The sequence below is a fragment of the Melozone crissalis genome, unplaced genomic scaffold (assembly GCF_028551555.1).
Source record: "Melozone crissalis strain CALT ecotype California unplaced genomic scaffold, PUWL_Pcris_2 ptg000027l_1, whole genome shotgun sequence".
Lineage (NCBI taxonomy): Eukaryota > Metazoa > Chordata > Aves > Passeriformes > Passerellidae > Melozone > Melozone crissalis.
Genome location: NW_026535805.1, coordinates 16198185 through 16222609, shown reverse-complemented (window position 1 = coordinate 16222609; position 24425 = coordinate 16198185). Strand labels below are relative to the sequence as shown.

The 24425-nt window shown below is 39.8% G+C and overlaps 1 protein-coding gene across 1 annotated transcript in view; it reads left to right on the top strand.

The window, feature by feature from the left end:
- Positions 1-21329, top strand: part of LOC128938749 (protein ELYS-like) — a 41314-nt gene extending 19985 nt beyond the window's left edge. The window contains exons 13-36 of the mRNA XM_054279136.1: positions 2050-2140; positions 2224-2313; positions 2494-2634; positions 3388-3492; positions 3615-3708; positions 4006-4129; positions 4244-4300; positions 5472-5618; positions 6357-6544; positions 6716-6860; positions 6954-7085; positions 7630-7777; positions 7863-8013; positions 8559-8666; positions 9142-9337; positions 10198-10392; positions 11567-11996; positions 12513-12612; positions 13522-13628; positions 14805-14965; positions 15965-17756; positions 18543-18676; positions 19116-19222; positions 19739-21329. Of these exons, the coding sequence (XP_054135111.1) occupies positions 2050-2140; positions 2224-2313; positions 2494-2634; positions 3388-3492; positions 3615-3708; positions 4006-4129; positions 4244-4300; positions 5472-5618; positions 6357-6544; positions 6716-6860; positions 6954-7085; positions 7630-7777; positions 7863-8013; positions 8559-8666; positions 9142-9337; positions 10198-10392; positions 11567-11996; positions 12513-12612; positions 13522-13628; positions 14805-14965; positions 15965-17756; positions 18543-18676; positions 19116-19222; positions 19739-19925 (5130 nt within the window). The 3' untranslated portion in view covers positions 19926-21329. The remainder of the gene's footprint in view (positions 1-2049; positions 2141-2223; positions 2314-2493; positions 2635-3387; positions 3493-3614; positions 3709-4005; positions 4130-4243; positions 4301-5471; positions 5619-6356; positions 6545-6715; positions 6861-6953; positions 7086-7629; positions 7778-7862; positions 8014-8558; positions 8667-9141; positions 9338-10197; positions 10393-11566; positions 11997-12512; positions 12613-13521; positions 13629-14804; positions 14966-15964; positions 17757-18542; positions 18677-19115; positions 19223-19738) is intronic.
- Positions 21330-24425: the final 3096 nt, after the last annotated feature.

Here is a 24425-nt window from a genome sequence, read left to right as displayed (position 1 = left end):
TCCAGAGAGAAATATATGCATCTTGTCTGAAGGCTGTAGAGGCTACTAGACCATGATTTTTGATTGCACACTGCTCTGAGAAGCAGGTTTTGACATACAGTTAGCAGAAGTAATAATGTTCTTCTGACTGTGAGCAGCCCTGAGAGGTTTGTCTTCAGTGTCTGTAAATTCCATGCCAGGTCTGCATGGGGAAGCATTCAGTCAGTGCTGGGCACGTGCATCAGTAGGCAGCTCTCCCTGGGAACAGCCTTCATCCTCTTCATGCCCCCAGTGTCTCAGAGCCTTGGGTACAGGGCAGTAGGTTGCCCCAGTGGTGCCTCCCCCTCAGATGTGCACTATTGCAAACACCAGCTTGCTGCACTAGACATTATTTCCTTCCAAGGAAGTGCTAACCAGTTATAATGGTGCTCTCTACCTGACAACTGCATCACCACTTCCTCTCATTATCCCTTCTTCAGGGAATTTCCCTTCCCTGCACCCTCTCAAACTGATCTTTACCTCAGTAGCCTTTGCTTTGAGCTGTGGTAGCTCGATTTCCTCCTCTTAGACTGCCCTCTTGCTGCAGCACCTGCCTCACCTGTATCTCTCAACACTGCTGCATTCTGTCACCACAGTGGCTTCACACCCCTCTCTCGTGCGTTTTCCATTTTCCGTGCAGCAAACTTTGTTTTTCATTTGAAGGGTTTCATGAAAGAAGGAGCCTTTGTGATGAACAGCCAGGCAGGGTCAAAGCTGAAGAGTTCAATGGTCATCATGGAGTGGAGAACAAGCACTAGGAAGGGGAGAGCAGTCTTCCCCCTGCCTTCATCTTCCTGTCTGTGGGATTCTTCAGCAGACTGTGGAAATGTGTCAGGAAAAAAAGCACTTCTGCATAGTGTGGCAGCTAAAACAAATTTGGCAAGCAGACCCAGCCCATAGAATGCTTATTTTGCAAGCCTGATGTAGGCTTTTACATTCTGATTAGATGTTCTGATGTCAACTCTGGTGTGAAATTACTTGGGATAGCAAGAAATTTTATGATGACCTTTGCTGAATTGTGACTATATTGTTCAGACACTGCATTAAATAGGGATTGCTTTTGAACACTAGAAAGAAAAAATTCAGAATTAGGATCAAATAACTTGGAATTTTGTTTGGTGCCCTGAGTAGTATTTGGCATGTTTCCTTGTCTGAAACCAGATTTCAGAAAAAGGTGGAAATATCCTGTATGTCGTCTAATATGTAGAAATTGCTCTTAAATGTCATGATTTTCTTAGAATGCAAACTTTTAAAATTTGTTTTTAAAAAATAGAGGAAAGAAAAAAAGAAAAATTTGTTGCAGGATCATTTCACCTGAAATAAATGTCTGAGCTTGAATAAGCTGCTACATTATTTCCATGTGTGTGCATGCCTGTGCATTATCCTTCTCAAGGACTGCCATGGCATTAGAATACGGTAATTGAACAGCCTGAAATTCCAGCCCATTAGAACTGAAATGTTTCATATCTTTATGGTGCTTTAACAAATTGAAACTTAATGTTTTGGCTGTCAGAGCTGCTTCCTGTCTTACTGGTCTCAGGAGCTGCTTGGCCTCAGCTTCACAGTCTCCATGCAAACACAGTGGTGTTTGCTCTGTCCCCTTCACGTGCTCCTGATGGCAAAGGGGTGTGCCCACAGTGCATAATGGGTGTTAGCAGAGGATGTTACTGGAAATAGTTAACTGGGACTCAGTGAATGAAGAGTGAAACCCTGAGGCAAAGAAATAGAGATTGAAACTAGCCTGCATGAAGTTGAAATGTCAGAGGAAAACGTTCCTGTGTTCCTCAAACCAACAAGCAGTCCAGCCTGGGGGTAGGATGAGGAAAGAGCCAAGAATATGGACCTAGCTGCATTTGCAGCTGATGTCTGAGTGGGTAACCAGTCAGCAGCAAACACTTCTGTCAGTGGCTCAGGTAGTGTCTGATTCAGAGCTACTACATGGGTCACCAAAAGAAACTGCAGTGTTTATCAAGGTGAGACTGAGAGGAAAAGTCTGTGAGGTTGTGATTTGCTTTTGTCTGTTCTGTGCAGGAGGAGCAGTTAGAGGCAGTGTTGTCAGCTGCTGTGCAGACAGGCTCTTTAGAACTTCTGACGGGATGCATTAAACACTGGACTTCTGAAGGTAATGCTGCTTCCACTGTTTTTATGTTTGTGTTTTGGTTAGAAATCGTGGCTTCATGTCCTTTTTGTTTTCTGTTTTTAAAGAGCAGCCAAGTTCTGCTGTAAATTTACGGTTTGTTCTTGAGTGGACGTGGAACAAAGTGATCTGTACAAAAGATGAACTGGACCAAATATGTGAGTAGTGGTGTGGTGGTTTTTAAAACCTGGAGTCATTCTATGTAAAGGATCTTCTGCCAGTGTCTGCTGCTGGTTCTTTAAGTGGTTCTTTAAGTCTCTTGTGGTTGTTGAAGTGTTGAAGTTTGGAAGTGTGCAGTTGCTGTGCTGAGTGATGATTCAATATTTCTCCTTGACAAGGTGTTCCGCTGTTTGACGGCTCCTGCAACTTCATTGACCCGCAGACATTACAGTCCCTCCAGCACTGCCAGCTGCTGCTGAGCAACCTCAGCACAGTCCTGAACTGCTTCCTAGCAGAAGCCCGAGAGCTTACAGAGAAAGGTTGGTGAGAGCCCTGCTGGGCCTTTGGTCTGATTGTTAACATTTGGAAGGATGCTTGGCTTGTAACTGTGGAGACAGGAGCTGCTGTTGTTTTGGATGGCTGGGAGAGAGGTTGAGCTGGGAGGAGGGGTTTAAATCTGATCAGTTGGGACTTTGATTTAAGCCACTTTGAGTTCAGGGGAGCAGCTTGTTGTGGAGTTCATGAGGCTGGGTAGGAAAGGCTACACTGGTTCAGCACTGAGCTGAGTAATCACCCGGGCAGCAATTGCAGCAACTGAGTGTGGTAATGCTGAGAAGTGTTTGTAATTGTTAGCTTGCAATTGATAGTTGTGTGCAAATTGCTGGGAAATACAATAGAAACTGAAATGTGTAATGTATAAAGGAAGTTCCTTTTGGCTTCTGATTTTATCAATTGTTGTTGGCATCTTGAGGGAAAAAGAGGACTATAATCTCTTTTACTAAAATAAAAATCTCTGCTACATGGAAAACATAGTCTTCTTCCTTCCTTATCTTGCAGATAAGACTATAATTTTTCATTTTAATCTTTAGTGATTCTATTTCTTTGTACTGTTTCGTTTTTGTTCTGAGGGTGAACAGTGGTTTTTTTTTCCTTCAAATTCATAATTGATCCAGAGGGGCAACTACGTGTAAGAAGAGTCCCACCATGGTGTTTTATACTTTGTGTTTGTTCTGCTGAGGGGAGCTTTGTGAAAATGAGAGGAATATCCAAAACATCTTATGCCTTTTTTTCAGGTTTTACAGACTTGACAAATAAGCAGATGGTAACCAGCCTCATTTCTTTGTATGCACAAGTGGTGATCTGGTTCTGTCGATCCAGTCTCCTTCCTGAGGGTTTAGGTAAGCAGAACCTGTAGTACCAAAGCACTTGAGGTTGTGTGGTTTCTGTCTGTCTGGACCAAAATTTTAGTTGAAAAATGTGGTCTTACTTCTTTAACTTGCTTTTTATTTATCACCTGTAGATGATCACATGCATTTGTCCAGACCTTTCTACAATTACCCTCTGATACAGAGCTACTATACGGGTCACCGAGAGAAACTCGAGCGCTTATCAAGGTAAGACTTAGAGGAATTCTCTAGAAAGCTGCCACTGTTAGACTGTGTGAGAGTGGTTATTTTTGCAGTTAAAACCCTTTGTCTGCTCTCCTTGGCATTACACATAACAGAGCATGAAAGCAAACCTGGAACCCAAAAGGTCATTGCAACTCTTCTTGGGTTTGTGCTTTGGACTCCTTGATGAAAAAGTTCATTGTGAGCTAAGGACCATCTTTGCTCTGACTCTGAAATCTGTGACATTGAGAGGCTGGAATGAGTGTTTTACTCTGTGCAAGCCCTTGGTCCCTTTTGTTGCAGAGGCAAATGGGATTCTGATTGCTTGATGATTGATGGAATGGTTTCCCAGCTGGGAGAGGAAGTGGAGAAGTTGTGGCGGAGAGATGAAGGCGGCACTGGGAAATACCCACCTGTTAGTTTACATGTGAGTGTTGTGTTCACTGCAAACCCCAGCAGCAGCAGCAGCAGCAGCAGTCCCCTAAAGCCAATGATGGTGAAAGACAGGAGCATTAGAAAACCTTTTCATCTTTCATTTCAGGCACTGCTGGATCTCTATTTGCTAGAAAGCATTGAAGAAAGCGACAAACATGCAATTGTATCCTTTCCAGATTCTGTTATTACTTCTTCAGTGTGTGCACATAAAAGTTTTTCATACTTGTCACCTGTGTGTGGTTAACAACACTTTCAAATTTATGCCTCAAACACAGTGTGAGTGAACACATTTATAATAGAATTAAGTCATTGACAGAAGCATTTTTTAATTTCTTTCTAGATTGGAAGTTTACTGATTTCTTTCTTAAATGTTTTGTTGCAAAGTCTCTTCTCCTATGAGAAAACACGTTCTCTAAGTTAAATTCAAGATAAAAACCTCGCTTAGTTCTTCTCAAATTTTAATGCAGTTACTAATTTTTTAAGACACCTCTATATGTAGCATATGACTGCTTGTGAGTATGGTGCCCTAAAATGTACTGTTTCAGAGTAAAAGATTTGTAACAGTGGCTTTCCAGTTGCTGATTTTTGCCAAAATCATTTGTTTCCCAGCCTTACTAACAGTGTTTGGTTTTGGGTATTTTTTGTGTGAAAAGTGCAGGCACACTGAATATTCATTGGGCAGAAGCCTAATTTTTGGCTGCTGGAACATGCAGAATTACCTTTGTTGGCTAAACCAAGAGTGGAGCCTGGAGAGTAAAGGGGTTAAAAATGGTTGTAGTCCCAAGCTGCCTTATTCAGACACGTTCCTAACATGGGAGGTCAGAAAGGGAAGAAAGATGACACTTTTGAGTGAGGGATCCACATGCAGTTTTAAAAACACTTTCAAGCAGTCAGTGCTAAGTTGCATTGTAGGGGCATCATAATTTGTGTTGGTTGTGTGAAGACAGGAAATGAGAATAAAACAGGTGTAGAACTTGTTTTCTTTAATAATTAGGCATTGGATGTTGAAGTGTGTTGAGTGTCCAGCTGGTAGCTTCACTGACAGAAGCAGAAGCCTGGGTTTGTAAGAGCAGTATCTAAACACCCAATATCTGCCTTTTTGATTGCCTTACAGAAATCCACCAAGTGTTTCTTTCTGGAAGTATATTCAGAATACAGTTTTGAGATTAAGACCGGCCTATTAATATAAAGGGTTTTAATAGCTTAAAATGGCAAGATCAATACATTAGGATTTGCTGCTTCCTGTGATGATAATATTACTATGTTTTGCTAACTGTAAAGTGATACAAGTTTTTGGTCTTAGTGATTTATTCACCTTAATTAGATACTCTCAGACAATTTACTTGCTGCTGGATATTATGCATTCCTTTCCAAATAAAACAGAAACTTCAATTGACTCCTTTCCAACTGCCTTTGCTATCCCTTGGGGTCTTGTTAAGCTGATTCAAGGGTTTTGGCTTCTAGATCACAATGATTATGAAGTAAGTATGAGACAGTTGAATTAGACACACATTGCACTGCAGAGCTGTAACCAATAACAATTTTTTTTAAATTGGTACTTAGGTATAAGGAACTATTGAAGCATTGGAAGCTTTTTTTTTAACACTGGTCTGACATCTTCAGCAACAAGTTGTGATTTGAAATTTTGTTTTAACTACTTTAACAGGAAATTGATTGAAACAAAGGAGTAATGAACTTAATGCTTAATATTTGAATTTTCAAAGCTGTCCATGGTTAGGTTTACAGCAGACTGATTGGGCACTGTTTCTAGAAGAGTGTTTTGGGTACTTGAAGCATGGAAACTGTGTTGATAACAGGAACATTTGAGACAAAAGACTGCAGGAGTGACTTTTCAACCTAATAGTTATTCTTCCTGATACTGAATGTTGTTCTTGTCACTGTGCTAATATGACCAATTTTTTATAGTGTAAGTTACCAAGTAATGTATTTATTAAAAGCGATGTCTAAACACGAGGTTTTGTGAACTTAAAAAAATCTGATTTATTCCTCTTAAAGCATTCACTTTGTTCTGGGTGGCTGATTTTTTTTTCCCTGCAAATACCTGAAGAATTTCTACTGATGTGTCCTGGATCAAGTATTTTCTTATTTAGACCTCTGAGTTGGTCTAACCCACGTCCAGCCTTGCTGCAGAAAGTTTTGACTCTTTGTTGCCTGGCTGTGTGTATCTATGTTAATGAAGCTGCTCTCAACTTGTGCAGAATTCCCTGGCCCTGCTCTTCCATCCAGCTACACTCAAGACAGTGTCATGGCAGCACATGAGGATAATCCAGTCCCTGATGTGCCAGGGGGAGCACAGGCGAGCCCTCAGGTACATGCAGATGATGAAGCCGTCCATGTCCAGCAGCAGTGAGGTGCGGCTGTTCCTCACCGTGCTCTTGTCCAACAGGTAAGGAACCTCCCCTCTTTTGGCATTCACATCTTGGGAAACGTGGAGAAGTGATGGCACAAATGGGGCTCCCCTCCATTTCCTTTGAGCTTTGAATGGATACCATCACTGTGGGGCATCTTTTGGCCTCAGTGTTCTCTTTCCTTTCCATGTCCTGAACCTTAACTGCAGGTGCATGGTGGAGGCTTGGGGTCTGTTGCAGCACCACACCACGAAGTTAAACATAGAAGAGCTGCTAAAGCACATGTATGAAATCTGTCAGGAGATGGGGCTGATGGAGGATTTGCTGAAGCTGCCCTTCACAGACACAGAAAAAGTGAGTTTGGAGAGGAAACAAAAAAAGCCTTGTCTCTTTGGCAAGAGAAGAGGCAGAATGGTAATGATGTTTGAAATGTGTCATTTCTCACAGGAGTGTTTGGAGAAGTTTTTACAGACCAAATCTGGTGTTCAGAACCATGAATTCCTCTTAGTCCACCACCTGCAGCGTGCCAACTACATCCCAGCACTCCAGCTGAATCAGTCCATGAAGGCCCATCTATTGGTAAGGGTAGCAGTCCTGCTGTGTGAAATTATGAATTAAAACTTACAGACCACTATGGACTCCAGTTAAAAGAGTTTGTTTGCATCTGAGGAATAAATATGTGTCTTGTCTTTTCATTCAGTTCCTCAGATCCCTCTGTTGTGTATGGTTTAGGTTATGGAAGTTGTTTGTCTTCCTTGTTTCTGTGAAATGAAGAGTACGTTGTATGTCATGTCTTGTGTCTGGCTTTTACCTGAGAGCAGTCTAGATGCTCCACAGGTAAAATTTGCCTTATGATTTTTAGTTGTGAGTTTTGGAGTTGTTTGGAGTTTTTATGGTTTTGGTTTTTTTTACTAGTCTTCCTTGCACTTACCCGAAACTACCAGGTGAAATTGATGCGTGCTCCTGGGTGGAATCTAGAATTTGCTGTGGTTCTGTGCAGTGGATTTGTTCTCCTTTGTCTGTAGAGCAAATTTAAACCTTAGTTGGAAAGAGCAGAGATAGTCCTGTGCAATGAACTTCTGGTAAATTTTTAACTTCTTGCTTTGCACATTTCCTTTGTCAGAATGATCGTGATCCTCGTTTGAGAGAGAGAGCAGTAGCCAGAAATTCTCTTTTAGACCAGTATGGCAAGATCCTTCCCACAGTCCAAAGGAAGCTGGCAGTAGAGAGAGCCAAGCCGTACCGTTTACCTTCATCGGTGTTAAGAGAAGGTAATTTGAGAGAAGGGAATGAGGATGTGCAGCTGGCCATCACTTTGAATGCACAAGGCTGATACTGCTCCCTCTTGCTTTACAGTGCCAAGGCCAAAGCCATTATCAACAGCAACAAGGCAGGCTAATGCAGGAAATGTGCATACAAGAGCAACTTTCATCAGTAAAGTTTTGTCCAAAATTGGAGAAGTATGGCTAGGAAATGAGGAGAAAACAAACACCTCACGATACCGTAGGTAAGCAGCCTTTTATAAAAGTTACTCTTAAGCTGCATGTTTGGAGAGGGAGGTGGAGAGAGAGTGAGTTGTAGGAGAAGAGAAAGAGATTTCAGTTTGAATTGTGTTAGTTTTTTGGTGGGAAGGTGGACATAAATAAGCTTTGTTTCGCCTTTCTGCACATATATAACAGCTAACAATCAATTCCTCATGTGTAGTGTTTGGAGAGTTTTTCTGCTATGATAATCTTCTCTATACACATGCACATATTTACATTATGGCAAATGTGTTTACAGTGTTTAAGAAGCTGAAACTCAACCTGTTTGTCACTACCATGAAGCTCTTGGTATACCAACTTTTATAGACTCATTTGTGTGATCCTCACAGTAATCTTTTACCAGTTCCTGCTTGGTTATTTAAAAATAAGCAGAATTAGGGAGAGTGGAGAAGAGGCTTAGAATTGTCATGTGATTGTCCTATATGGGATGTAGTTAGATAAACTTGAATTCTGATATGGCTGGGCTTTGAGGGAATAAAAATCGATTATGTTTTCATTTTCCTTCTAGTCCTAGAACTACGGAGCCAGCAGTCAGTACGCATCCTCTCCCTGGTGCAGAGTTGCCTGATGCATTTCTTGGGACACCTATTACAAAACTTTCTCAAAGGTGTTCAAGGTATAGTAGATCTACAGACTTTATAGTTCAAAATTGTATTGTTTATCATGTATATACGTGTGCATGTGTGTATGCTTTTTTTGATTTGCCAAGGATTGTGTTGGATTTAGTGTTGCATCTCAAAGAAAAAGTCAACTTAGGGACAAAATTAGGTACACAATTTGAAATGGTCCCTGCATTGAAATGTAGATGAGTTTTCTCCGCTACTGAGAATTAGGTCACTTGTGCAACATAAAATTGGGTATTCTTATGTCAGAGGCAGGGATTTAGGAAATTAGGTATGAAATGTAAAGAAATAATGAAAAAATGCTCTGAAGTGCCTGTCACTTGTTTGTGGGACTGATTGATCAACCCCTGCAGTGAGATTGTATTTCTTGTTTGTCCAGTGTTTTTGTTCTGCATCATCTGAGATAATCACAGCATGCTTTTTTCATTTATTAATTGATGTTCCAGTTTGAAATGTGTATTTTAACAGGTTGCTGGATTTGGTGGTTCGTCCTGTTCCTTCCCGCTCTGTGGCACAGGAGGAGAGCTGGCAGTCCCCGTGCAGAGCTTCCACTTCTTTTGTGGCATCCAGCCCCCTGAGAACAAATACACAGCGCTCCAGCTCCCAAAACAACCTGCCAAGAGCATCAGAGTTGAATTTACTGGAAACTCCTCGTGTGGTCAAGGTTTGTATTTTAAAAACTCAGTAGCAACCAACCAAATGAAAAACTTGTGAGGTTTGTTTTAAGTGAAATCACCGAAGTATTTAGTAGAAGTGCTTCTGGATTGAAATTTTTAGTATGCACGTGGTTATTACATACACAGCCCTTTTGGAAGCACTAAGTTGGGAACAGTCTTTAAGCAGGAAGCTTTAATTCTCAGTTGAGACAGCTTGTCCCATGGCTTTGTGAACTAAATTTATTTTTATTGTATGGAACAATTCCATCTTTTCACCTTCTTGTGAAGTACCATCCATACTAATGAACTAACTTCATCCTCCTCTTTTGAAAACCCTTTCAATACTGTAAAATAATCTGAGATAAGAACCGCTGAATGCTTCTCCATGAAGATGTGTAGGTATTTCTGCAGCAGTGTCACTTCCTCTTGTGTGTGGCTGATTAATTAAGGAAAAAGCTGTGTCTGTTTCTCTGCAGAATGGCTGTCAGATACAGCAATTGAAAACGCTACTGTGCCGAGTAAAGTTGTGTGCCTTTTATAAGAGCAGTATAGGAATTGCAAAAATTAGTGGATAGGAGGTAACATTGCAGAAAACAAGATGTCATATCCTTGTTTCCTGAAGAAGTAATTTTGAAAAGTAGCGTTTATTTTGCTGGCATTACAAAGACAAACGAAGAGAAATAGAAAAAGCATGCATTTTTATCTTTAAAATGTCAGTATTTTTGGAAGAACAGTGCACTGCAAAACTTTCTGCTGCTATAAACCCAGTTCACAGTTTAGGGTAATTATATTTTTGTAATTTAAGCACAGTCTTCTGTTTTGATGATTTAACTGCTTCTAAATTAAGTGTTTTTATTTCTTTTCCTAGAGAGCTAAAGTTTTGGCCACATCTTCTGGTTTTCCTGGGTTTACTCCTCAGTCTATTCTCAGGTCCAGCCTTCGCACTACACCCCTAGCAACTCCCTCTGCATCCCCAGGACGATCAGTTACTCCTCCTCTACGGGCAAAGGAACCTAGAATATCTTTCAGGGAAGAGAGCTCCCATGCAAAGTGGACTGTTGGGGTAAGCTGGCCTGCAGTTAGTGAGTTTTCAGATGATGCTGTGATTTAATTTAGATTTATCTATATTCCTTACAGTGAGAATCTGGATTGTGAATCAGAATGGCAGAATTTGGTTTTAAAAAAAAGATTGTGTTGTGCTAGACATTTTGTAACATGGTGTTCTTGCAGGAACCTACTCATAATAAACATCAGGGACCATGGTGGGTTTTACTCAGATGTTGAGATTGTTAGTTCACCTTTCAGCTGTACCTTTTCAAATGGTAGTGTTGCAGGAAGGTAAGGAATATAGATGGAGCCACTTGTTTGGGTTTGTTAAATTTTGTAAGTTGAATATCTGGGAAAGTAACAAAAGTCATAAAGATGCATTGACTCTCAACCTGTCGTTTTGCAACGTTGGATTTACTTAAATGATGGTGAAAAGAGACTCCTGATTAAGAGAACTGTAGTGTTTTGTTCTCTCAGGCCTAAAGTTCGCGGGTTAGCTTCTTGCCTTGCACAGGAGTAGTATCCATGTAGTTTTCAAATGCAGTGGGTCCATCTTGACCAGCTGTGGTCCCTTCTGCTCCTGCAGCTGGATTCTGTGGTTCAGCCCATCAGCCAGTTGCCAGCATTATGTGCCCAAATGGGGGCACAAGAGGGGCATGTGCTGCTATTCCATGTGTGAGCAGCTCGTGTATGTTACAAGGAGCTGCTCAATTGTAACAAGATGTACTCTCTCCTGAAATTCTTACTAATAGTGTCACTGTGGCCAAATTAATTTGCTTGTTCCGTGCCACAGGCATAGCTGAACACCAGCATGTTTTAGTCGTGCATATGTGTGTGTTGAAAGGGCAACCATAAAACAGAGAAATCTTGAGCTAGGGTTTTACTAGGCAAAGCTTTGTCTTCCTGAAAACACACTAGTAAACCCAGTGAAGAGCCTTCAGATGGCATTGTGAGCAAGACTGATTTAATCTTAATCCTTCAATGTCATGGAAACTCAATAAGCAATCTAAAGTGCAATAATTTTTATACTCAGCCTTAAATCTAAGATAATGCTAGAATGAGAATTAATTTTGCATTGGTTCACTAAGGGGACATGTGGCACTTAAAAATATCAGTATTTATTGGGTTTTTTTTTTGTTTTGCTTTGACAACAAGCAGACTCATGTTGCCGATCTGAACTTTTATTTTAGGTGACAGAAGATGATAAAGCACTATTTGGAACTTCATCTGAGCAGCATCAAGGCTTGGTAGAGGATGCTTGGTCTGAAAGCAGAACTAAACCAACTCTGTTTACTCTGAGCAGTCCTGGGGAAGATCGTGCTGAATTGCAGGAGTCTTTAGAAAGCATGGCTGGAGATGATTTGGAGAAGATGGATGTCAGCAAGGAAAATAGTAACTTCTCTGTCAGATCAGACCAGACTACTTTGGAGTATCATGATGCACAGTCACCTGGTGATTTTGAAGATGATGTCATCTTTATATCTGCTAAACCAGCTAATTCTTCCTCTGAAGCAACTGTTGATGTTCAAGAATTGGAGAAGGAGGAAGAAAATGAAATGGTTGAAGATAAACCTTTCCAGACAGAACAACCAGATCCTTCAGGGCAAAGAAAAGAAGCAGGTATGTTTCATCATGTCATAACCTAAGTTTCTGAATTTTTTAAATGTCTTCAAAATATTGAATTACTGAAGAGTGCAGCAATTAATGATGAGTTTTCAAGTGCTCTAGGCTTTTAAAATTACCTCTGTATTTTAAGTTCTTGTTTTGGTGTCCTGGACCTTATGAATGTATACTTTCCTTGGGTGACTTTTTTTTTTGTGCAGTTGCAGCTGAAAGGCAACAGTGTGGGAGTTTTGAAAAGTATACACATTTAAAACTTTGGCTTCTGGTTAGGTGTTAGGAGTACTTCTATAATTTGCAGGAATTTTTATGTTGTTTGACTGAAGTTATTCATCAGGCTTCTTGTTCTACTGGAAAGAGCAGAGGCCATCTTTGCACTTGAAGTCTTGGTAGCATTATTTTGTTAAGTCCCTACCCTAGATGACATGCATAAAGGATCACTTTAAACTCATATGAGCAGTTAAAAAGAAGTGATGTTGAGTGCAACAGGAAGTCATCTGTCTCTTCATTTTGTAGGATTTGTGGAAGAATCAAATGCTGAATATCAGACCCTTCCTGAGTATAAGCCAGTGTTTAAAGCTGCTGAGGCTGCAACTTCTGGGGCTGGAAATGAAGGGTGAGCTTATGAAGTAGATACATCTTTTGGTTCACACAACATATAGCTGCTGGTTTTTCTGTGTTTGAAAACTGATTTTGACCTGGGATTAGTTCTTCCTGTGTTCTTATATGTAAGGGCTTGTCTATTCCATCTGTCTGTGACCAAAAGTAATCTGACATGAATGTCATGCATATTGACTAGCTGTCAGTTTCAGCCTTTTTTCTCAAATCATTGCAGACCACAAAGTATGATGATAAAGACTTCATTCAACAGTCCCATACAGACCTTGTGAGAGTTACTAAGCAGATGCTGTGAACATAAGCCCTGGAATTTTTTTTCTGAAAATTGTGTAGTTAAAAATGAATCCTGAGATTCCTGTAACTCCAGTCGGTTTATTTTGGAGTTTGAATGCTTTCTGACAGTATTTTTACCTAATTTTTGTTTTCTGTGTGTGCTCAACTAGCATCTATTTGTTTATGGAAAGGGAAGCCATTTTCTCATCAGGTACTTTAAAAGCTGCAACTGCTGAGTGATAAAGAATGTCAGCAATGAGAGAACCTTTAATTTCAAATGGTAACTTTCACCTCTACAGACTTATGTTCAGTTGGTTCTGAACCTCTTATTGTAGTTGCCTTCTTTCTGTAGAAGACAAATAATACATTATTCTGTAATACACTTCTGTTACATTATTATCTAGTGTTGGATCACTGGAAAGAATGTTAAGTACTTGATTGATGGCATAAAATGAGTTGCAAAGTGAATTACGAATTGAGTCACAAATTGATTTATGTTGGTAGAGGAATTCCTAATTTTTCTTGTATCTTTTTGTGATTTGAAACTTGAAGATTTTACAGTGAGAAAGTAACTTGTAAAGCTCTTAAAGGTGTGTTTTCAAGCTTTATGATGAATTTCTCTCTTTTCATGAAGTGCAACAACCTACCAGGAGTCTGAAATGACCTCTTCATCAGAAGAAAAAGCCATACTGGTTGCAACAAACCCACAGCTCGCTGAATCCCCGGAGGCAGACAGTGAATGTATGTTGGAAATGTTCTGTGTGGTAGGGTAGCAGAGCTCCTCAAGTGAAATGTGTAGTTTGCCATACCACTGTAGGTGTCTCAGATAGAAGTTGTAGTAGCATGTTACTGCTAACTTTCATTAAACTGTAGAGAGAACACCTTCCTTAAAGGAAGTCCTTGGAGAAAGTGCATAGTGAATCTTTTCATTCTTGATCAAAATATTGAGATGCTGGTAGAACTTAAAGTATTATCAGGAGAGATCAGTATTTATTTTAATGTTGTACACCACTACCAATTTATGTGCCATGGGATATGCTGCTTGATTTACTATTTTAAAAGATTATGCATCCTCAGTATGCAGACTGAAGGAACTGTCTTCCAGCCACATTTTCCTCTTTTTTTCCCCTCCATGGGCTTGACAACTGATTTTCTCCTCTTTCTTCCTTGCCGTGGGGCTGCATCCTTTACCTGACCTGTAGTTGTCACAGTTTAGACCCAGTCGACAACTAAGCCCCACACAGCCACTCACTCATTTCCCCTGGGTGAAAGGGGAGGAGAATCAGAGAGCTAAAGCTGAACAAACTCCTGGGTTGAGATAAAGACACCTTAATAACGAAAGCACAAGTCTTGCATGCAAGTCAGGCAAAACAAGGAATTCATTCACCGCTTCCGATTGTTGGGCAGGTGTTCAACTGTCTCCAGGAAAGCAGGAAAATGGGTCATGGGAAGGAAGACAAACACCATAACTTCTAATGTCTCCTGCTTCTTCCTTCTTTCACCTGTCTTTTATGCTGAACATGATGCCATATTTCATGGGATGTCAGCTGGGGCCAGCTGTTCTGGCTGTGTCCCCTCCCATTTCTTGTGCACCCCCAGCCCATTCACTGCTGGCATGGTGTGAGAAGCAGGAAAAGCCTTGGCTCTGCATAGGTGCTGCTCAGCAGTAACTAAAACATCCCTGTTATCAACACTGCCTTCAGCACAAATTCAGAATAGAGCAGTACCAGCTACTATGAAGAAAATTACTATCCCAGCCAAAACCAGCACAATAGTTTTAGCTTTTGGAGAAAGCCCAATATATGTGGCAGGATGGAGAACCATATTATTTGCTCTTGCTAGCTCTGTTACTTCTTTTTGCTTAAAATTAGATCATTTATATAAAGGTTAAGATAAAATTCCATAAATCTCTTCTAGCTGTGATAAGTATCCTTGACAGTGAGGACATGGTCAGTGCTCCGTCTCAAAATCGCCTTGAGGGCAAGGGTGTGCATGTACCTGAAGAATGTAACCCTGAAGCAGCTGAAGCCGAAGAAGTCCCTGTTTCTAGCAATCCTCCAAAAACTGAGGAAATTAATGTAAGTAAACTATTTTCCCATTTTCTACACAATAGAACAGTTTGCAAATTGAGGCCTGTTCTGTTGACAGTTTGGAGGCACTCAAAAATGTGTCTGTTTCTTGAGCTGCTTCACACAAGTTAAAAATCTCAGTGTTGTAAGGGCAGATATGTTTTTCTCTTCTGCATTCTCTGTTCCTATAACATGAATGGGACCTGTCAAGACTTAGGCCTTTGAGAGCAAATTGCAAACAAAACCAAAATAAAAGCCTAAACTATTTTTGAAACCAGCTAGGCATTCATTTGATTTACTTGAATTCAAACTTTATTTTACTTAAAAAATAGTTTTAATGTTAAAGACAGTAAGAAGGTTACAGGAGTGCAGCTGCTTTGTACTGGTAACCAGTTACCAAAGGACAAAGAGATGTGGGAACCAAACTCAGAATTTAGGTGCTTAGGTCATTTGTTCCTTCTTAACACACAGAATTCCCAGTAATGAGCACATTTTGGTGGAGGTATTTAGTAACTGTGTGTTATCTCATGCAATCCAAATGACGCCTCGAAGTGCAGTGTTGAGTTGTTGGATGTGATACCTGGCCAGTGTAAGTGCTACTGTCAGAACTATCATGACTGAATCTTTAAGCATTGGGTACCCAATTGTATTTTACCCTGTCAGAGGCAGTGGGTCACTCTGCACTGCTCCACAGCCAGAGGGCACTGCAATGCAATGGGCACCCCTGGCTGTGTACACACCTTCTGTTGGAAAACTGCTCCTGGTTGTGGGCAGTGGCAAATGGTCAGTTCTGAAGAGAAATATCAGAAACAGAGCATGTGAATTGCACACAGGAACTGCTCTGATCCTTGTGCCTCAAATACATAAACTCTCAGCTGGAGTACAAATGCACATTGTTTCACATTCAGGGATGGTCTTAAGGGAACTGTCCTCAGTTTCATCTAGCTCAGTGTGAAATTGTTCTGTTTGGTATTGAATAAAGTATTAACAGACATTTTTTAACTTTAGGTTATAGAAGATACCTCAGAACCAGCACCTGAAACATCGCCATATAGTGAGCTAGATCCATCAAATGTTCTTCATTATAGCTATGAAAATATAGAGCAACAGTTTGCATGTGATTTGCCTGATAACAAAGATAGTGAATGTGATGCAGCTGAGGGAGATGGTGACCTTTTTCTATCTCAGAATAATTTTACCTTAGTTTTGGAAGGAGAAGAAGGGGAAGCAGAAATGGGAGACCCTACATCAGCAGATGCTTCTAAACCAGATGACACAACAAAAGAAGAAAAGCCTGTGTCCAATTTAGGGAATACTGAAAGCCAGGAACATGTTACAAACTCAGTGTCCACTGTAACTGGTGATGAGGAATCTCAAAATATTGCAGAGTCACTCCCATATGTGCCTGAACCTATTAAGGTTGCCATTGCTGAGAACTTATTGGATGTAATCAAGGACACGAGAAGTAAAGAATTTACATCTGAAGTTGTAGAACAATCAATCCATGAAACCATAGGTAAAAAGGTAACTAGATTCCAGAAGGCAAAAGCTCCTTTAACACCTGTGCTAGAAGCGGTGGGAGAGGAAACCAGCAGACATCATTATGGCACTGCTCCAAGAACACGCACAAGAGGACGGCTGGGTAGAAGTCTGGGTGTTCTGTCAGCAGACACTCAGCAGCTGCTGAAGACAGAGAGCCCTGCTCTGCTTGGCCTGTCTCCTCGGAGAAGTACCAGGCGAACAAAAGAAGCACCTGAGACTCCCAGGCTCCAAACAGAGGAAAATGCTCAAGAGGAGCAAACACCTGTGACACCTGTTACTCCTAGGAGAGGTAGGAAACCTAAACTGTCCAATTTAGAAAAAACAGAGAGCAGCCATTCTGATGGACAAACCTTGTCTGACAGTACACGGCCTGCTACTCCCAGGAGAGGATTAAGGAGAGCAAAGGAAGCTGCATCTGAACTCCAAGAACAGCCTAATGAGGAAACGCCTCTTGCTGAAGGCAGCATTACTGCTTCTTTCACTTCCAGAAGGACTAAAGGAGGAAAAAGTTTGGGTGGAAGTCCAGAAACTGGCAAGAGTGATACTGATCAGCAAGTAAAATCAGCAGTCAGTCCCAGTAGAAGTGCAAGAAAAATGAAAAGCTTTAGTTTACAGTTTACTGAAGATACTGTCAAGGATCAACAGGTGCAGCTTAGTGACCAACTCCTTTTACCAGTGCCAAGTAAAAGAGGCAGAAGAAGAAAGATTAGTTCATCAGAAGTTTCAGAAAATTCTGATCTTGATGTGTCTAAATCATCTATTCCTCAAACAGAATTTAAACTTCCTGTCACACCTAGAAGAAGTGCTAGGAAGGCAGCACAAAACCTCGTGGCAGACCAAGAGTCTGCCTCTTCTCAGGAAGACATACATTCAGGTGTGAAGGTAGAAGCCCTTGATACTCCTAAGAGAAAAACTAGAAGAGTGCCACAAGAGAACCCAGAAAAAGTGGATACTCATGAACAAACTCCTGCAGAGCCAAGTGAGGAGCCAGCCACACCCAGGACTACAGTGAGGACAGGGCGTCGGGGTAGGAAGAGGAGATCAGTGTCTGAGGAGACCTCCCAGGGACCTGGGGGCAGTCCTTTGCTGCTGGAAGACATAAATCCCTTAGGACAAGATCCAACATCCAGAGCTCTGACAGATCGGGTTACAAGGACCAGATCCCGCAGGACTGCCATCCATCAGAAACTGGCTGTTGAGGAAAATGAGGCTTTCCTTTTCTCTCCTCCTCTCACAAAGCTGACAAAGAAATTTGAAGGTAGGTGCACTATGTTTATATGCAAAAGAGGGCATAGCCTCTTCTTTAAACCACTGAAAACAAACTGTGAGGATGGCTTTAAGTATTGTAAAGAATGGAAGCATGCGAAAGAAAAAATTTGACAAGAGGCAGTTCAACTTTTGGCTGAAGTCTGTGTGACTGCCTGCTTAGTTCTGGTAGAAATAGATTATGAAGCTGATCTAAGCCATGAAATTAAATTTAAGCTATATTTTTGTAAGGAATTTAATTTCTGTCACATTTGGAAAACCAGAGATTATTTGTGAATATGTGATTGCCACCCCTTCCCCCCCAACAGAGATATAAAGGATGTGTGTTTTCAAATTCTGTTCAGTTTCCAAGTTCAGATGAGCTTCATCTTCCAACAAACTGTACAGTTGTTTAATTATGTGATTCTTTTTCATGTGTGTTGTATACTTTGTCAGTGAAATTACTGTACATAGGAATCTTTTAAGTAGAGTACATGATAATTTTTTTTTAAATGTGTAAGGACCATTGATGCCTCTGTGGAGTATAATGTCTTTGATTGTGTAGGTGCAGGTAAAATCACTGCATCGGCTTAGTTTTGTTTCACTATTTTTATGGTAAAAGAATGAATCCCAAGAGGCAGTTACTGGGGGGAAAATGCCTTTGCATGGAGTGTTTATAAAGCTGATTGAACCGTTATTTTGGGAAGCTATTGTGCTCTTATTTGTCAGCTGTAATGTAATATTACTGTCCCTCATGTATAATGTATGTGCATGCTAACACAATGCATTGTCATTTTAGCTGGAAAAACAGACCATCCTGTGCAGTTCCAGGATTTGGATCCGGATTTGTCTTCTCAATTTGTCTTTTCACCCCCTCTTTTGAGGTCAAAGAGAAAAACTGTAGCTAGCATTTCCCGAATTGTGAAAGAAGCAGTAAGTAAAAAGTCCAGTTGTCCCATGTTCTTGATTTAATTCTGTACCATTTTTTGAGATCATGCTTTGCCCTTTTCATTGGAAGCATATCTAAAAAGAGCTTTAAATGAATCAGCTAAAAATTTTATTGTTTTTCTTCATGAAAACTAGCTACGAAAGTCAGTTTTGAATCTATGTAAATCAAGAATTGATAAATACTGTTTTGCTTTTAGCAAAAGGCACAGTGGCTTTCTTTAAACTTGCTTCGTATGTTATCTGTTAATTTCAGAATTTTAACTTTTAGGATGGTAAAATAATTTGATGTGGAAGGTTTGTTTTTGCAAACAAAGGGGACTTTTGGAAATAACTTTGGCATGATTTTGTAATGAAAAAAAATTATTATTCCATAGACGTCTAAGAACTTGTTCATGAGTAACATTTTTGTTGTTTTGTTGCATAGGAGCTTCCAGCTAAAGAGGAAGAGGATACCAAATCCATAGAGGCCGGTGTAAAGCAAAAATTGAAGAGAGGTAGAACTCCAAAATCAAAAATGAAGAAAGGAAGCAAGTATGAAATAAGTTTTGAACAGTTATTTGCATTTCTTAATGTGATGGTGACTCAGCTGTTAAGTGCCTAACTACTTCTTCCTCACTTGGCTGTGCAGGTCTTCTCTCACTCCATCAGCCTGTCCAGCTCAGCCTGCTGGTCTAATAGGCACCTTTCCCCATTCATGGGTATCGTTTGCTAATGGAAATGGAAGAGGGAGGGAATAGAAAAGGGCAGGTGGATACTAATTGCAGTGATGACGTTGCAATGCTCTTTCATTGTCTTATTCCACCTCATGAGCTCAAACTCTTCCAGTTCAGCTTCTCATACAAGGTGGGAGATGGCCAGACAAGGAATAAAGGGAATGTGGAAGCCAAACAAACCTGATTTATGTACCTTTTTTACCTTAATTCTATCTACAAAGAGAAGACCATGCATTTATTTTTTTAATTGATTTTGGAATTCCGTGTCATTTTTTTCCTCGATTAAATACTGTTAGTACTGAATAATTGATTTGATGCGTGTCCTTCTTTTCAGAACCACAAAAGATTCTTGGTCACCTCCACCAGTTGAAATAAAATTCATCTCTCCTTTTGGAAGTCCAGTGGATGGAACAAAAACCAAGCAGAAAGAAACTACAGATGCAGCAGGGAAGACCCTAAGAAAGAACAAAAAAAGACTGTCTAATTTTCCAAAGCCAGTTGTGCGCCGGAAGATGCTGTAACTGTTTTTTTTTAAGTTTATAATGTACACCACTGTTTGTAAAGTCATCAAAATTGTGTGAATTAGTAAAAAGAAGAAAAATCATCTAATTTGGAAGAGATAATTTATATAAATTATTGTAAAATTTCATAAAAAATGGTCTTCAGTAAGTAACTCCATATGGAGTGTGATTTCCTCAGTCAATGCAGTTTTCTATTTTATATTAAGACTTCATACATTTATATAATATGTAAATACAGCTTATTTTAGGAATGTTAAATAAAAATGTATACTTCACAATGTGCTTACTGTCTGATAGCTTTTTGAGGGAATATTGGGTTGAATGACCTGTATTGCTCAGAACTTTTAATGTTGGTTTGTGGGAGTTACAGACTCCCAAGAGTGATTCCAAAAGCTTTTAAAAAGTTTTTTTAGAATTCCTGTAACACGTAAACATTTTAAATATACTAGTTTTAATTTTAAAATTACATTTGACCTTCTGGAACAAATAATTGGACTTACAATACAAACTGGTAATTCCTTACATTCACGGTTAAGTTGTACTGTATTGAAGTCAGAATGTAAACAATTGTGTTTTAAGCTGTGCAATATATTTTTTTTTTGTATTTGTCTTAAACTTTGGGAAAGCTGCTCTTTAGTTCATAAAACCAGATCACACCTCAGATGTGTCATTATTTCTTAAAATCTGTTGTCAACAAAAAGTTAACTGTACAGATGGTGTGATGCTTACAATAGCATATCAGATTTAAAGGGATACTACCCAGATACTTTGAAATTTGAGCCAAAATTATTTTCGTAATATGACTGCTACTATAATTGAAATGCTTACTGTCTGTAAACATGCTTTGCAGTATTTGAAACCTGCATATCACAGCACTGAAAATCTGATGGTAAAGCCTATATAATAGTCTGAAAAAGGTACAAAAATGTACAGAAATCTTAGTTACAAACCGTATTTTTGAATAATTATTTCATTAACAGTGTTGGGTTAAGGAGTATATGTCCCTATGAAGTTTCAATTTGTATAAATAAAGTCACAAACCTATTCTTTTAAAAGCAGACATGGAAGTACTATTTTGATGTGCAGTCTTTTAGACAATGGATTATTTTTCTGTATGTTAATTTATATATGGATGCAACTTTGAAGACTACAGAATGGTGGAACCTGATATTAAACTTTTCAATTAGTAAAAACTACTACAGTTATTCAAGACATAAGTTATTTATTAACTAATAGCTTGTACATAGTGAATGAATGTATTAATAACAGACTAAGCTTGTGAAAGAAGATTGTTCTGGGGCTGTGATTTTTCTGTCTCAGAACAGATCATTCTAGAGCTGCAATTGCGTGCACTTGAATATTTTTCTCATTGGGGAAGTATTCATGACTGAATGAAAGCTTAAAAAAAAGTCAAAAGTTAAAAATGTGAAAGTGGCAGTAAATTGAGATCTTTGAGTCAAGTTAGTAATTATTTTTTCTGTTTATTTTGTACATGAGTGGCTATAAATATGGTCAAAGAGGAAAGGAGAGGGAAGTTTAGCAATTTTCATATTCACATTTCTCAGAAGTGCAGTCAGTAGCTCAAAATGGGGTAAAAGGTCAAATTTTCAATATTGGAATAGAATAGAGATGACAAATCTGACTTCTTTTTGTAGCGTGCAAGAGTATTTATAAAATACTCTGATTATTGTCAAATTGAATTGACTGATGAAATGCTAGTAAAGATTGCTTAATAGGGTTTTGATGAATTTCTGTAATTTATACTTATAAATGTATATTTTTTGTATGAAAATTACTTAGAAAAAAATGAAAATATAGCATTAGCTGATTTTATTAGTTTTTAGCGTCTATTTTATTTACACCTCAGCTAAAATATTTGTCTGTGCAATTGGCAGTAGATTTAATAACTTCCTAAAGGTTTGCATTTTTCTAGTAATTTTTTACTTCAAAGGAGTTTTAATTATGTGTTGAAATGTTTTACTGTTTTTTCTCTTTTGTTGTAACTTGGATTTGGTGCAGAGTTCTCCAATGCAGACCAGTTTCCCCAAGGAGCAGTTTGAAAAGGAGCCTCAGCATAATGTGTAACAAGGAGTGGGCACAGAAATTTGAGGGACATAGAAGGAAATGGAAGCAAAACCATACACTGTGACTGTTGAGAGGCTGAGAAAAGGAAGAAGCTGGGGAACAGTGTTAAGGCACCAGCTCAAGGATGGGTTTATAACGGAGTGGAGAAAATAGACTTTATGTGGGTGCTTTCTGTGTAGGCTTGCTACATGTGTGAAGGCTGAGTGGAAAAGATTTGCAGCTGTTTGCACGTGGATCTGAGAGGGAGAGAGCAGTAGTGCCAGAGAAGGGCAGGAGGGACCTGTGAGGAGGTGGGATGCATTGTGGTGGCGGATGGATGCAGAAGGCTGTGGGGACACAGAAATCAGATTTTCCAGCAAACAAGGTGGGAATTTCACAGGAGCTACAGCTCATTGCTAAATAGAATATTCTGAAAGTTTTCTATAGAAAGGGAAGTAATTCCTTGATTCCCTAATGTTTTTATCCCCTAAAAAGTGCTGGATGGCTAAAAGCTGAAGCCAGATTGTGCATCTGTACCTTTGGGGTGTAACCCCAAAGAAAACTCCACTAGAAGGTTGACCACCTTGGGACAGCAGAATCTTAACTTTCAGGAAGAATAAAATGAAGTGCAATGGCAGATTTTATTTCCAGGAAGCACAGAGCAGGAGATATTAGTGACAGGAGTATGAATAACATTTAGGGCTGTTGGAAGGTATTTTGTAAGAAAAGAAATGTTACAGTGGAAATTATTCTTTTGAGTTACCTCACAAACTTCCTTTTCTTCGAATATTTATAAGCTAAGGCTGGTGAAAGTATTTGTTCTATGTTATAGCATGAAGGAGAGTTAAATCTATTTTACTTTCAATAGGCACTCAGTGCTTGAAGTACTAATTGATTCATGTTGACTTTGTTTATTTGCCTTAATATTTGCACATGTCCAGTGTGCAAATAAGGGCACAGATAACTATTTATTCCCCCATCAGAACTTCTTCTCATCGAAGGCTACTCTCAGGGTTGTCAGTGCAATAAATTTGTTTGCTGCAATTTCATTACTTCCCATGTAACTAATACATAGCAAAGTTGTTGATTTCTGGTGGGGGGGAAAAGAAAGCTATAGCAGAAAACAACCTACAGGTTCTCATGAGTAGTTAGGGAATGCTTGCAACCAATTAGTCTAGGCCAATCTGAAAATACTGAAATAATAGAATTTTAGGTAATAGGACAATGCTTGTTTCTTCCTACTTTTGTCTTCTGTGCAAGATTCAGGGTTTCCATTCCAGGAATGCTGTTTCACCAAAGTGAAAAGATAAGTAGTCAAGATAATGATAAGATAATGAGTCCCTTTGATATGCTTAAAGATAAATGTTCTGTAGTTCCTGTGGAATTAAAGTTGTTCCTAAAATAAAATGCATTTTCCAGCACTGGGCTGTGTGGATGACCAATATGTAAGGTAGAGTGAAAAATGCAAGTTACGGTTACTGATGTGACTGTTCAGGTCAGTTCCTCCCTGGCTGTGTCATGACTCACAGCAGGCATTGATGTGCTGTGCATTGCTGCAGAACTTGGTTTAAACCTGAATTGAAACATGAATTATTAGCGAATGACTGCTTGCTTGTGTTTTGATACTGCAACTGGGATTTTAAAAACAGGATGCAAGAGGTGGGTGTGTGATTTCTGTGAAAAGCAATAGCACAAGCATATATGATCCCAGGAGTCCAGGGCACTGAAAAACCTTTGCTTTTGACCTGACCTGTTCTGGCTTCTGACCCTGGTGTCTCCCGTAAAGGACAAGAACAGTGTGCTCATCTCAGCAGGACCCAACACTTACATGGGCCAGGTAAGATCTTACTCAAAGAAACAACTAAAATCAGTTTTCACTAATTCGCTGTTGTAGACTGGTCTGTTTTTTTATCTCTCCTTATTAACATTCACCTAAGCATAATGCACGTGTCAAGTGTTCATAGGTTTGAAGTGTTATGTAGTGTTACCTACATTTCTGTCATCCTGGAACTGAACTCCAAAATGTAGCACCTGCTCTCACCCAGAACCAAAGAATAAACTGAGTTGGAAGGGACCCACAAAGATCATTGAAGTCCAGCTTCTGGCCCTAAACCTGCCATGTGCCTCAGAGCATTGGCCAGCATTTCTTGAATTTTGTCAGGCTGTGCTGTGACCACTTCCTTGGGGAGCTGTTCCAGTGCCCAGCCACTCTGGGTGAAGAACCTTTTCCTAATACCCAGCCTAAACCTCCCTGACACAACTTCAGGCCATTCTCTCAGTTCCCGTCACTGGGCACCACAGAGAGGGGATCAGTGCCTGCCCCTCCTCTTCCCTCACAAGGAAGGTGTAACTGCAATGAGATCTCCCTCAGTCTCCTGAGACTGAACAGACCACGAAACCTCAGCCACTCCTCGTACAGTTTCCCCTTAATCCCAT